Consider the following 13,579-nt stretch of genomic DNA (forward strand, 5'->3'; position numbering starts at 1 on the left):
CTGGCTCGTGGCAATGCCCGGCGGCGTGCCTGCTTTGGGAGAGGGATGCTCCAACGCGTCACTGGGCTGGTGGGGGCCATCGACTGAGGATTTGGCAGGATGGGGGGGTCGAAGGGGAAAGAAAAAAGCCCTGTGTCAGCTGAGGGGGAAACGACCCGGCTCTGACGGTTATCGCCGTTGCTGCGAGCTGTGGTAGGAGGTCACTTGCCAACGAACAGGAAGGCGTGAGGGGTTCGCAGAAGGGAAATGAGGACACGGCTGTTGCCTCAGGAGCAGCCACAAGCCCTGGGGGAGCCCCGGGAGGAGCAAGAGCCAGCGGGACCTGGGGAGCAGAGCACCGTGGGATGGCCAGGGGCGGCCAGGAGACCCCACAAAGCACCATGAACCTGCTGCTGCGCACCATCCTGCTGCTCCTGCTGCTGCCCGGTGAGTGGGGTGAGGGGGATACGGGCTCCCCCGGCATGGGGGGTACCTGGGCTTCGGGGTAGGTTTTCCCATGTGAAAGTGACCCAAAGACCATGGCGGGGTTTCACCCTGAAACGTGGCCAGGCCAGAAGGGAATGTTCCCCCCAGGACGTGCAGAGAGCTGGCAGAGGCGAGCGGGGCGGAGGGGTTCGCTGCCGGGGGCTATTTGAGAACTCTGGACTGGCAGCCCAGGGTCGCCCCTGTGAGCTGCCCCGGGGGGCTGCACGCGGGGATGTGTCAGCGCAGGCACAGCGGCTTTGCCTTCACCAGCCCCGAGGGCTGTCCAGCTGCTTTTTGAAGCCCATGTGACTGTAGGGCTGCTCCTTTATAACCTGGCAGCTGCCAGATTCTCCTGCCTCCCCCTTCCCCTGGGGAGGACTGATTCTAGATTTTGGGTTTTTCCTCCCATTTCCCCACGTGCTCTTCTTCCAGACGCTGCTAGGGGACAGAAGAGCTGTGACAGTGAGTAGTCCCCCCCATCCCTGCCCTTGGCTCCGGTGCCTGCCCGGTGCCGTGGCGCCCAGCGGTCACCCCGCTCCCCTCCTCCCCAGCCCTGAAGCGGGGTGACCAGCACCACCGGTGCTGCAACACGGAGGAGTTGGAGAAGGAAGGCGACGAGACCCTCAGCCCCGACTTGCCCCGGCACTGCCCAGAGCTGCGGCGCTCCGGCAGCCCCGCTTGCGCCTGCCTGCGGGACCGTTGGCTCAGGTAGTGGGCAGGGGTGGCCATGGCAGGGCTTGGGGGCTAAGCCCCCCATCTCCCCCGGTCCCACAGCCTTCCTGCCCTGCAGGCTGATGCAGTCGCCGAGGCCAGTGCTACATGATGGGCTGGCTGGGGAGAACATGCTGCTCCTGAACGTCAGCAGGGCCATCACTCATGATGTCCTCATCACCTTCTCCCCCACGGAGGTGAGATGTGCCCCTCTCTCTTGCCTGGAAAGCCCTACGCCTTCCAAGCACCCTCCTCGGCCCCTGCCCTGGGGCTTGGTGTGCCACGGTGCGCTCTTCCCCCACCGTGCTCCACAGTGGCGTCATGGACCCACATCAACTTTTGGCATCACTTGCCAAGGAGTCACCTGAAATGGTGCTTGGGAGGGCAGAGCCCTCCCTGAGGAGCCGTCCCAGCAGCAGGCAGGTGGTTGGGGGCAGGGCAAGGAAGAGGAGGACCATGTGGGACCTTGCGCCTCCTGCCCACCCCCAGGGTCTCCCCTTCTCTGGATGTCCCAGGGGACCATGTCCCATGGGGTGATGGTGGGTTGATGCTCTCCTGGGAGCTGCTCCCAGCTCTGCCCCTTCGCTGCTGGGCGCTGGGGATGAGGTTCTCCCCTTCTGCCCCTGGGGCTCCTGCTGATGTTGCTGAGCAAAACCCACCTGGGCAGGGCTGAATTTGTGCCTGGAGCAAGATCGGTGGGTCCCGAGCAGAGAGGTGATGCTGCCAGCAAGCAACCTCTCACCGCCGTTCTGCACTGCAGGGCCCCAGGATGCAGAACACGACAGAGGAGGGGAAGACAGGCAAAATCCAGCTGCCCAGGGAGATATTCCAGTCCCTGAGCAGCTCGACAGTGCATGTGGTGGTGACGGTCCTCAACATCCAGCAGCTTGGCATGTTTGAGGTATGAGCTGGCATTGCCAGCGTCCCTCTGGCCACCAGCACTTGCCACCGGCCAGCTTTGCTCAGGCAGCGTTTCCCTCACACAGGAGGTCAACCAGACGGGGCAGGTCCTGGACAACATCGTGGTGGGCATCATGGTGGGAGAGACCAGCATCTCTGGGCTGCAGGACCCCATTCAGCTCACCTTTGCCCATGAGCAGCTGCCCAGTGTAAGCCAGCCATGCCCTCCCTCCATCTCTCCTCCGGTGGCCCTCACCATGGTGTTGGCTGATACTGCTCTCGCCCCTTGCAGGGTGTCACCCCGCAATGTGTCTTCTGGGATCCCAGCAAAGGTATGGTCCTCAGTGGGGCCAGGTGCAGGCCAAGCACGGGTGCTTTGCCCAGAGCTCATGGCTGTTGCCCTGTGCCTGTTGCAGGGCAGGCAGGAGGCTGGAGCAGCAGTGGATGTGTCACGCAGCCTGGCGACAAGAGGACAGTCTGCTCCTGCGACCATCTCACCTTCTTCACCCTCCTCCTGGTGACAACCCACTCCCCGCAGCTCCTGCTTCTACCCCAGCTGTGCTGCCTGCCCCACCTTGGTGGCCCCTTGGGTGTCATGAGTCAGTTATAGTTGCTCCCAGGCAAGCCCAGGTCCCAAGATCAAGCCCAGCCCCAACTCAGGAGGGGGCGGCAGCAGCTCAGCAGAGTGGTTACAGGGTGGAAACGGCCCCCAGCCTACTGCAGGCTCTGGAGCAGCAAGGCTTGAGGTCCCATCTCCTGGTGGAGGCTCCCAGGAGGGTGCTCATGGTGGTCCACCATAGCCTTTACTCATCCCACCCCAGAGAGCATCTCCTATGAGCCGCCACCACCACCTCACTCCCCCTGAAGACCTTCTGGGGGGACAGACCAGGGGCTTGTGTGGGGTGCCTGCAGCAGCCCACCGGGGTTATCAGCCCTGTGGCTCTGGTAGCTGCAGTCAGGTTTTCTAGGTTGGTCTAGGACCTGTCTAACCCAACGTGTGCGTGTTTGGCAGAACCCAGCTCTGGACAGGTCCACAGCAAGAGCCTTGATGGCTGCTGCCACTGCTGGCTGCGGGGTAGCTGTGGCTTTCTCTATCTTCACCATTACCTTCTGCATCTTCTTGAGGTAGGATGTGCCAGCAGCTCCCTGGCGACTCGTCAGGCTGGGAGCCATGTGGGGCAATGACCGTGCCTCTGCATGAACCTGCTGCGATACGGCATGGGGCCCTGCTCAGCTGTGGACCCCCCCATCTCTTCTGTTCCCTCTGGGAATGCGCAGGTGCAGGTTCGGGTCTGAGGAGAACCTCCGCGTCAACCTGGGACTCCATATGAACCTCATGGGCAGCCTGCTCCTCCTCAACCTGGCCTTCCTGCTCAACAGTGGGCTCTCTGCTCGGACCCAGCTGGGAACCTGCAAGGTCCTGGGGGGGTTCACCCACTACTGCCTGCTCTGCTGCTTCACCTGGATGGCGCTGGAGGGCTGTCACCTCTACCTCCTCTTCGTCAAGGTCCTCGGCACCTACATCCACCACTACCTGGCAAAGCTGTGCCTGGTCGGCTGGGGTGAGCACCACCAGCCTGGGCGAGAGCTGGGGGGGACAGAGGGGCGGTGGGTTACAACCGGAGGGGGAACAGGATGGTGCAGTGATGGGCCGAGAGTGAGCAAGCCCACCTCCTGCCCACAGCTCTTCCAAATGCTGGTCAGGGCCAGGAAGTGTCTTATATGGGCTTGGTGCAGCAAATTCAGGGTGGCACCCGCAGGCACCCTCCATCCTGGTGGGCACCAGCCTCCTGCTCATCGAGCAGGTGATGTCCTCTGGGCTCTTTGTTCCCCCATTGCCAGCCCTCCACAGCACCTTGGGGGGCACCGCAGCAGATGATCCCACAGAGAGGTTAAGGGACACCTCGGGCCTCACCGCCCAGCGCTGTCCTTCCCTCTCCTTCCCAGCAGCGACTGTTGTGCCCCTGTCACTTGTGCAACCTCACCAGGTCCCTAACTAAGCCCCATCTTCCCTGAGGTCAGCACATCCAGGGACATGCAGAGACCCCAAGCCGACCACCTCGCCTGCTGCTTGCCTTTCTGGCCTGCTCCACGTGTCTCCCTTGTTCTTCCAGGCTTCCCCGCTCTCGTGGTGGGGGTGGCAGGAATCATCGGTAGCTACGGAGAATACATCATCCAGACCACGGACCACCAGGTCATAGCCCACCTGTGCGTGTGCCGCCACCACCACAAGGCTTAGGCAGCCCTTTGGCACGGGGAACGGTAACCTCGTCCTGCCGGGAGCACGGCAGCGGGGGAGTTGCGCCCATCCTGCTCAGCTTTACGTCGTGCTTCTGCTTCCCTAATTGTGATTACAACATAGCGGCTACAGCTGTGGTAACCGCCACCACCACCACCTCTTGTGCTGAGCCTGCTCCATCATGCCCGCAGGCCTCCAGGTCACGGAGGGACACCCAAGGGCCACCTGGAGCTTCCTCAGGCTCCCTCCCAGCTGAGCAACACAAGGGCAGCAGATCTGCCCCACTGGCCCCCCTGCTTCACCCTGGCCTTGGAAAAGGCCACCCACGGGCACAAGGGTGTCCCTGCATCCCCAAAAATGTCCCCCTGGGGAGGGTCCCACGGGTGCTGCTGGGGCTAGCAGAGCTGCTGGAGGCACTGCGGTTGTCTCTTTTTCAGGTGCTGGATCACTTCCAAGTATCTCCTGGTCCACTATATCACCAACTGCGGCTACTTCGGCCTCATCTTCGTCTTCAATATGGCTGTCTTTGGGGTGGTGACCCAGAAGAGCTGCTGCCTGCAGGGCACGGGGGCGATGCATCGGGACCGCAAGGCCTGGAAGGTGGCCCTGGTGGCGGTGGGGCTCTTCTGCCTGCTGGGAACCACCTGGGCCCTGGCGTTCCTCACCCACAGCACCTCCTCTGCACCCATGCTCTACCTCTTCACCATCCTCAACTCTGTCCAAGGTCAGGGCCAGCTATGAGCCAGGCTCCCTGGGCTTGGGTGGGGAAGATGGAGGAGGCAGGAGCCAGCGTGGCAGTGGGTTGACCCTTGCTAGTCCCAAGGCACCAGCATGTTCCCAGCACTGTCATGCCTTTCCCTTTGGCAGGGCATGTCAAGTAGCAGGTCCCAGCCACCGGCGTGGAGCTGGTCATGGCTCCCAACCATGTCCACTCCACCAGGGGTGGGTTTCCTCCAGGGAAGCCACTCCTCAGCAGAGGAACAGGGACATTATCCACCCAGGGCATGTCTCAGCCAAATAGCTCACCTGAAGCATGGTGAGAAGACCCTCCTGCAGGAGCAGGAGTGAGCTGGGGGAATCCCCTGGAAGCAGCAGGGAAGTGCCGGCAGCATCCCAGCAGGATGCTTCCCACTGTCTCCTGCTGCTGCTGAGTGTCTGCCTTCTTTCCCTGCAGGAATCTTCATATTCATCTGGCTGGTCGTCCTCTACTACCCGAAGACAAAGGAGACCACTGGCTCCCTCTCCCACATCATCAGACATGACAAAACCATCACAGTCTCCCAGGACTAGCTGCTGGCTGCACCTCCCTCTCCACCTGTGCATGCACCTGCTGAGAGCAAGCTTTGATCCCGACAGATGCACCTTCCCCACGGAGGACGAGGGCTCAGTTTACCGTGCCTCAGTTTGTCCTTCGGTGGGCAGGATCCACCTTAGCAGGGCTCTCTGCTTCGGCCCCTTCCTAGTGGTTTGCCTTGGGCAAGGAGCTCTGGAGATGTCCCTTCTGCCAAAGTCCCTCCAGGCTGCAGATCCCCTCTTGTCTCGAGGTGCCCCGATCTCATTCCCCAGGGGCTCCTGTGGGGCTGAGGAGGGAGCCCGTGAACCACCTGCCTTCAGCCAGGATGGAGCCATCCCTCTCATCGCTGGAGATGGCCTTTGTGCCGGACCAGCCTGGCGGTGGGTTTTCCTGCTGTTGGAGGTGGGAGGATTGACTCAGGAGGATAAGGTCTGGGAATTAGCAAAAAAGGGGAAATCCCACGAGCTTCTTCGCAATTCTTCCTCTCCAAATGGACTGGGGCTGAGCTCTTTGGGCTGGACGTCCCTGCTGCAACACGCCCTCAGGCCAGCAACGATTTCTGCAAGGACACTGTGCTTCAGCCAAATGTACACACACAGCCGCCTTCCAGGGAAAACACCCGTCTTCTCCTTATCTGTGTTCTACTATTAAATCTCTGCCAGACATCTGAGCACTGTGGATTTAGTCTTTGATGTTTACACTATTGTTAGTTGCTTTATATTAGGGATGTATTGATGGGCAAAAATCTTGCTGGCAATTTGTCATGAATGAAAGGAGAAATCTGTCATGAATGAAGAAATCTGCAGGGATAGGTGTATATACGCACGCGCGTGCACACACAGAGCAGCCCTTTCTCTGCTAATGCTGCATCAGTGTCACACAGAACCACGCAAAGTCCAGCTTTGGTAGGCAAGTATTTCGTGTGGGTACCTCCATCCCCATGTGCCTGGGTGACTCTCTGGGGAGAAGGAAAGCAGGAGGAAGGAACCTCCCATTCCTGGGTACGTTTTGAGTCTAGGGAGCGTGGGCCGGGAGGGGATGGGAAGGTCCTAGGGGTGCTACAGGAAACAGAAACTCTCCAGTGTGACTCAACCTTCAAGCACCATTTGCATCCAACCATCGTCTCCTTCCCAAAAAGCGCCTGTAATGCCACAGGCAAGAGCTTCTCTGCTACTGTCAGGTTTATTTGGAAACAGCTGTTCTCTACGCCGTTCGCCGCTTCGTGCCGACAGCTGCAGCAGCCACAGCGAGCCCACCAAGCACACACAGCAGGATGAGGGCCCCAGGGAGCCACAGGTTGGGTCCTGCTGAAGAGGAGAAAGGTTGGTTACACATCTGGGTCCTTCAAGCCAGCGCTGAACCCTGGCACGGCATCTCCTGGCCGGGGGCAGATTTGGGGGAGGTCATCTCCTGTGAAGGGTAAGGGCCACCAGAGTGGGGGTGCTTTGGGGCACTAACAGGACTTGGTCTACCCAATTGGCCTCACCTGGGGCCTCCACCCCCCTGCCCAGGGGCTCCATTTAGCTCAGTATTCATGCCTGGTCTGAGCTGTGCTGTCGGTGGGCTTGCCCCCAGCCCTGGTCCTGGACCTCCCTGGATCCCGTGGATTGACCCTCGGTGCTCGGCAGGAGCCTGCCTGGCTGGGTTGATGTGAAAACCCAGCCTTCCTCGCCAGGGGTGCTGCCTTCTGGCTCCCGGTCCCTTCCCACCCAGCTGCATTGCTCAGCCCGACCTGTGCCTGGTACGGAGCTGCTCACGCAGAGCTAACCTCTCTGTACTGGTTTGGCTCCTGGAGCACGCTGTGCATGGCCGTGACATCTGAAAGACTCCTCACTTCCGTGCTGGGTAGTGACTTTAGCAGCCCTTTTTAATAACCTGGCATTGCCTAGAAAGTTGCAAGGGTCTGTACGTACATACGTCATACGTACCCTCCAGGTCCTGTTGGTCAGTCCTGGAACGGGAGGTCTCTGCTCCCAAAGAAGGAGCAGCCAGCAGATGGATGGGCCCGTAGGAGACAATCTTATTGTAGTCATCTGCCAGTGCCCGCTTGCTCCTCCAGTGCCTGGGGCATTGCTGTCAACAAAGACAAGGGAAGGGGGGTGGGACCAGAAGGCAGGGGAGAAGCCTGCTCTGGGGGGACAAGAGCTGTCCTGGTGGTCTCCCCCAGCGGAGGCACAGCTGGGGCTGCAGCCTGGAAGCAGTCAAGACCCCAGAGGATGAGAGGAGCTGGTTCCTGGCATGGTTCCTGGACCTTAGCCTAGCGTAAAGCTCTCCTTCTGCAAATACCCAACAGACAGAGGGAAGAGGGAAAGGAGGTCTCTGGTGGGTTCAAGCTCTTGTACCTTTAGTTCAGGGGTGAGCTCCTGCTGTTGGGAAGTGTTTATTGTGCTGAGACACCCGGAAACAGAGCAGAGCCCCTTCTCCAAACAGCAGGCCAAGGCAAGGGAGGTCCCCCTGCACGGCCAGGGCATGGTGCAGATCACTGGGAGAGCTTACCTTGGCACAGGGCTCCGGGCTGTCGGGGAGACAGAGCCGGACACGGCAGTGCAGGAACACCTCAGAGTAACCAACAAACTGAAACATCTGGAAGCTGAACTTGGCAGTAGTGCTCTCTCCAATGGCATTCAGGTATGTCACTGTCTCGTCATGGGGACACCTGGGACATAATGACTGAGTCAGCAGGTGGCAAACAACGGGGAGCATCCCAGCCTGGGACAGCAGAGCATACAGGCACCGGGTGCAGCCCCCAGGCTTTGCTAAACAGGACTATTTCTGTCTCGGCACCAGTGGGGATGCCTTTCCTTGACACCCTGCGTTGTGCTCAGGGACGGGCTGCCACCAGCACAGGAGCTGGCTTGTGTCTTGCTCTGTGGGGCCACAGCTGCTCTGCAGGGGTGGAGTGGGCCTGGCTGTGGCTCCCACTTCCCAAACATCCACGTTACTGGCTTTAGCTTGGCTGCAGCCACCTCTAATACAAGCTCTTCAGCAGATACCTCTACGCACATCCCAGCAAGGTCTCCCCTCTCCCCTCCTCGCCCTTTGCCTCCCCAGCTGACCAGGAGCGATGCTAGAGGGAAGGCAGCACTGTTGGCAGCAGAGCAGGGTGAGGAGAGGGGGATCAGTTCAGAGCACTCAGGGGGCTCATCTATGAGGCTGGTCCACTTATTCAATGATGGTGTCCACCACAGGTTCATTGCTCCCTCACAGCAACCTGTTCTTAGCACCCAGCAAAGAAATGCGATTGTGCTCATGCAAGGAGACCAGATGCACTTCACTCACCCCTCCTCAATAAGCTTGTGCCGCATGTCCTGGTAGGGGTCAGAGCTTGGCGTGGCCCAGCAGTCCTCAACGCTCAGCAGGAAGTACTTGAGCTGGTGCTCTCCTTCTATCTTCAGCAGGACATAGAGTGTGTCTGTGATGGGGACGGCTGCGTTTGGCAGGTGATAGGGCTGGAGGTAGGAGGAGGTCTTGTACAGTGTCATGCTGACGTTGAAGTGTCCTTCTCTGACCATGAACTGCACCAGCCTGAGAGGAAATGAGGAGAGCTCACGAGCAGAACAAGAAGGCAGAAAGGATGCAGCACAGGTCAGGCCACCACCGCAGGTGCACTGACTCTGTTCCCAGGTGGAGCCTTGTGAGAGTCGGGCTCCGAGCTGCCTCCTGGCTGTGGACAGAGGCAAGGAGCTCCAGGGTTCCCACTGACCGCTGGCCAGTGAGGACTACGAGAAAGGCAACCCAGGGGGTCCTAAGCTGCACCTCCACAGGGGCCTGGTGGGGGCATCTTCCAGTTCCCACCCTTTATTTTTTAGCTAGATGGTTTCAAGCAGTGAGGATAGGAGAAAGGAAGATTGTGCGTGCCCCTCTTTGGCTCTGTCCCAGGCCCAAACCCTGTGTTGAAAAACTATGACGGGAAGAGAAAGGGAGGCACCCTGATGTGGCATTGCTCTCAGAACTCTCTAGTGGCTCCCCAGGGCCTTTGCAGATCATCTCATGGAAGGCATCTATTCTTCTGCAAGCTCACAGATACCATGTCAGCAGCAAGGTGAAAAGGAACCACTCACTTGTCAACGGCAGTGAGAGCGAAGGGCAGTTTCACCACCTGCTCATAGGCGTAGATGCAGGAGAAATGCACCTCCAGCTGAAAACTCCGGGAGATCACACCCCTGAGCACTTCCCGCTCTGACTCAATGACGTTGGAGTATGACACATGGGAGCTGTTTTGCTGGAATGACACAGAAACCAAGTCTCCGGACCATGTCTAAGTCCATACACAGAGCTCTAAGCTCCAGTTCAGAAGGTGCAACTCAGCTGTAGTTGCTCCAGGCCTCCTGGACGTCTGTTGGCTCAAGTCCCATGTCCAGGGGCTACTGGTAACCATCACTGGAGTAGGCAGGAGTCAGCATAGTGACCACAGGTGAGGGCCTTCTGTGCAATGCAGAGCTGGAGCACCGGTTCCTCTGCACCCTCCCTGACCCATGAATCAAATGAGGGACCAAGGGGCTGTAGCCAGGGCTGCAGGGCTCAGAGGATGCTGCCGGAAAGCTGAGGGTTGTTATCAGCTTGTAAAGAGCACAGTGAGACTTCCGTGCTCTGCTGAATAAGACGAGATGTGCTGCCAGCAGGGGTCTGGTGGAGGCAGAAGAGCTTTCTGACAGCCCCCAGGGAAGCCTTCCAAGGGGAACAAGAACTTTACAGCACACAGATATAAAAGGAAAAGCCTCCAGGGCTTCCCCTTGCAGTCCCCACTCAGCATGTCTGCTCCTCTCATGGCTTCTGAACTATGCAGAGAGGCTCTGCTGGATCCTCACCTGAATTATTGATCCACAGGCAGTGTGGTTTTCACCTGTGAGAGTGGCTGCAAGAAACAGCTCACCCTCTTCTTCCCTTTCTGAGACTTTGCATGCCTGGTTCTTCAAGTGGACAAGCTCCCGGGGGATTTTCAAGAGTTCAAACACCTCCTTCCTCACCATCATCTTCATGTGCTCTTCCTCACAGGCCAACTTCAGTACCACATCTGGGGGAAAAAGCCATCTGCAATAGCAATAAGGAAGAAGCCTGAAGGAGCCCTACGTCAGCTATGGGATGGCACAGTTCCACCGAGCTCAACAGACCTTCGTCCCAGCCTTGTTGGAGGCAAAAGACAAACCTTTGGGTATGCGCAGAAGTTAATGTGGGTTTTTTTTTTTTGTACTAGTTGCCTAAGACCTGTCCATGGACACTGCTACTCCAAACAGACACAGTCCTTAAGCCTAAGACGTGAAAGGCAGATGGGTCTGGCCCCCTTCAAGGGCTGTCTACTGAATCACTGCAGTCTGCCAAGGGCACCGGACAGGGACAGTGATCCTCACTTTGAGATGAAGAAGACACAGGTTTTGGCCACTATCTGGTAGGAGCCTTCTCTGTAGCCGTGCTGGAGTGCGTGTGGTTGTGCCGAGACTACACGACATGCCCGGCTGCCCTGACATGGCTACACCACGGCATGGCTACACCACGGCATGGCTTCTTGACAGCCAAGATTTCCTTCTTCCAGGAATCAAGACTTTTGGGGAGGAAGGAAATGGCTTGTGACTGGGTCTTGTACCAACGTGTAGTCAGGACATGGTGGTGGTGCGGCACCTGAACCAGGAGCTGTGACATGCTCCTGGAGCCTGCAGTGGAGAGCACCGGTAACACCAATGCACTGTGCCCATCATCCTCCCCTCTGGTGCCTGTGGACAGACTGGGGAGGGCTCACCACCATCGCCAGCCCTACCTTGGCAGAACGCCCCTGTGAAGCCTGGTTTGCAGCTGCAAAATGGTCTGTCCTCCACCACCTGGCAGTCCCCCTGATGCTGGCATGGGTTTGGCAGGCAGGTGTCCAGGCTCCTCTTGAGACGGAGGGCAACCCCTTGCCTCGGGCCGTGCGGGCTGGCCAGCTCACCTGCAGCAAAGGAAAGGTGAGTAAGCTGAAACGCAGCAAGCATATCTCCTCTATGAGAGACACGAGAGCAAACTCGCCCCACGGGCTGAGATCCTCGCTTAGAGCCAGAGCAGGCACATCTGTGGAAGGAAGAACTGTCAGCTCGGCTTGCCCGGGAGGATGTGATTGAGAGCCTGGGAGACCTCCTCAGCATGGCCATAATCTGGATCACAGCCATGGAGCCTGCCACCAGCTAGCAAGGAGAGTGGTGGCACGTCACAGCCCCTGTGCCCGTCTCCATGGGTTATACACCGTACGTGGCTGAGGTTTCTGTCTATTGTCCCAGCTCTCGCACCCCAGTTCCTGCCCCCCCTGAGCCCTGCTCTGTTGTCCCCCCTTAGCAGCCTTCAGCGGTGCCCTGAATGAGGAACCTGGACACGGATCAGGTGAGGGTTTGACCTCTCCTTTCCATACTACCCGTCTGCGACCCAGCAGGGACAGTTTACAGGGAGACTCACTCTTGTTGCCTTCGCAGCCAGCCAGGCAGAGGGCAGACACCAGCATCAAACACCTCACAGTGCTTTCCTGTAAAAACAAGCGGGCTCTGGGTAATTCGGGTTTTTAGCATGCTCGCTGGAGATGTTTGCAGTCATTCAGAAAGAGCCAACCCTCAAGCATGGGTGCGATAATTTCTGTACCGTATTTTCTCAAAAAACTCTAGGTTTAATGGCACAAAATCATTTCCTATTCCAAAAGGCCAGATCAACAACGCCTGCCCCCCCCGCCCCCCCTGCCCCCTCCGCCCCAGTCAGGCTAAGACAAGGTCAAATACTGTCCTGAATTTAGGTAGCTATTCCAGAAAAAGAGGGTTGGGAGAAACCAGACCTTGGACCTGCAGGGATGTGCCAACAGTGATAAAGCCACATTTCAGTAAGAACAGACACTTGGAGTAAAACCACACAGCTGATGCATCGGTCCAGGCTCCCCAAAGGAGTTTCCCTCTTCCCACTACAGCTCTTTTGAAGAGTTAGGATTTGCAAATAATCCTTGCTTTTCCAGTAACTCATCTCCATAACAAGGAGACAACCAGATAAAAAAACCCAAAGCAAAGCCCGACTCAGATTAATGCCACAAAGCCACAGATTAAGTCAATCATCACCCCCGTTAGTACAGATAATGGATTTCTTTAGGGAAATTAATGGCACTGGGTGAGCCTTGGACACTGGAGTCTCCTTACCAGAGCTGTGGATTTGAGTCAGCCGGGGCCGGTGGTGTGCAATGCTCTGCTTCCCCTCTGCCCGCAGGTGCACCGAGAGCCGGGCAAAGCCAATGCCAGCAGCCCCGCTCCGGTCTGGCAGCACATCACGTACCCCCGACCCCCGACCCTGAGCGGCTGCGCCCACCAGATCCCCCCAGGGTCAAGATCTCGCCTTGTTGTCATTCCACTTACCATCGCCAGGCCACTCCACGCTCCTCCACCCACCGCTGCCCCAGATTGCTCTCGTTCTTCCCGCTGCGAGCCTTATATCGCCTTCCGGCAGCTCATCCTTGTCCCCCACGCAAACACGCTGCCTCCGCGATTGCACAAGAGCCAGCTTAGCATCCTTCGGCGGCGCCGGGGAGGAAAGGACTCTGCAAAGTCCATCCTCCAGCACGGACCCAATTAGCCGACGGCCTGTGAACGCTGACCCAATTCACGGCCCTGATGGGATCCCAAACAGGGGAAATATCTGCAAAATCCCCAGAAATCTGAGGGTTTGTGCATCCAACTGTTTTTGTGGTACCTGCTTTTGACACAGTGATAACAACAGATACCACAGCGGCACACACGAAGGCCAGATAACTGTGTGTACTGGATACACGTGGTTTCGCAACCACAACGTACATTCGCTTTGGCTGGTTTTTTTAATGACTTCTGACATCTAAGATCTGGTGAGAAGTACTGGTGAGGGATGGAGGGATGAAGGCTTGGTTCCACCACACTTTCGGAAACAGTAACCAGCTGCAAAGAGCAGTAAACACACAAAGTGATGCTTCTGGGTATATATTGGCCATATTCTGTGCATCCTCA

The 13,579-nt window shown here is 58.1% G+C and overlaps 2 protein-coding genes across 4 annotated transcripts; one reads left to right on the plus strand and one right to left on the minus strand.

The window, feature by feature from the left end:
* The first annotated feature begins 284 nt into the window (after positions 1 to 284).
* ADGRG3 (adhesion G protein-coupled receptor G3) lies at positions 285 to 6,284 on the plus strand. Of its 3 annotated transcripts, XM_075765293.1 has the most exons (13): positions 285 to 426; positions 898 to 927; positions 1,017 to 1,173; positions 1,256 to 1,373; positions 1,937 to 2,077; positions 2,163 to 2,285; positions 2,369 to 2,408; positions 2,493 to 2,593; positions 3,089 to 3,201; positions 3,355 to 3,638; positions 4,191 to 4,284; positions 4,753 to 5,039; positions 5,490 to 6,284. In XM_075765293.1, exons 1-13 carry the CDS (start codon positions 345 to 347, stop codon positions 5,603 to 5,605), a joined length of 1,686 nt encoding a protein of 561 aa, XP_075621408.1. In that variant the 5' UTR covers positions 285 to 344; the 3' UTR covers positions 5,606 to 6,284. The 3 variants fall into 3 exon arrangements, with proteins under 3 accessions (XP_075621408.1, XP_075621409.1, XP_075621410.1); XM_075765294.1 differs by lacking the exons at positions 285 to 426; positions 5,490 to 6,284 and adding an exon at positions 5,183 to 5,471 and having other exon boundaries at positions 918 to 1,173; positions 4,191 to 4,270; XM_075765295.1 differs by lacking the exon at positions 285 to 426 and having other exon boundaries at positions 924 to 1,173; positions 4,191 to 4,270; positions 5,490 to 5,622.
* A 504-nt stretch (positions 6,285 to 6,788) lies between these two features.
* LOC104641555 (uromodulin) lies at positions 6,789 to 13,003 on the minus strand. The gene is made up of 9 exons (XM_075765731.1): positions 12,959 to 13,003; positions 12,027 to 12,093; positions 11,362 to 11,529; positions 10,418 to 10,623; positions 9,671 to 9,831; positions 8,889 to 9,134; positions 8,106 to 8,265; positions 7,538 to 7,682; positions 6,789 to 6,913 (listed from the first exon to the last, which is right to left on the minus strand). The coding sequence occupies exons 1-9, from the start codon at positions 12,959 to 12,961 to the stop codon at positions 6,813 to 6,815; spliced, it is 1,257 nt and encodes a 418-aa protein (XP_075621846.1). The 5' UTR covers positions 12,962 to 13,003; the 3' UTR covers positions 6,789 to 6,812.
* Between the last annotated feature and the right edge of the window lie 576 nt (positions 13,004 to 13,579).

The sequence above is a fragment of the Balearica regulorum genome, chromosome 13, assembly GCF_011004875.1.
Source record: "Balearica regulorum gibbericeps isolate bBalReg1 chromosome 13, bBalReg1.pri, whole genome shotgun sequence".
Taxonomy (NCBI): Eukaryota; Metazoa; Chordata; class Aves; order Gruiformes; family Gruidae; genus Balearica; species Balearica regulorum.

Bases quoted from the DNA above. Each gene is read 5' to 3' on its own strand.
- ADGRG3 (XM_075765293.1), top strand. From the start codon at position 345: ATGGCCAGGGGCGGCCAGGAGACCCCACAAAGCACCATGAACCTGCTG. The intron at 427-897 runs GTGAGTGGGGTG...CTCTTCTTCCAG, and splicing joins GCTGCTCCTGCTGCTGCCCG to ACGCTGCTAGGGGACAGAAG. The intron at 2,409-2,492 runs GTATGGTCCTCA...TGCCTGTTGCAG, and splicing joins CTTCTGGGATCCCAGCAAAG to GGCAGGCAGGAGGCTGGAGC.
- LOC104641555 (XM_075765731.1), bottom strand. The intron at 9,832-10,417 runs GTGAGGATCCAG...GTGTCATTCCAG, and splicing joins CCTGTGGATCAATAATTCAG to CAAAACAGCTCCCATGTGTC. The intron at 9,135-9,670 runs GTGAGTGGTTCC...ATTTCCTCTCAG, and splicing joins GCTCTCACTGCCGTTGACAA to GCTGGTGCAGTTCATGGTCA.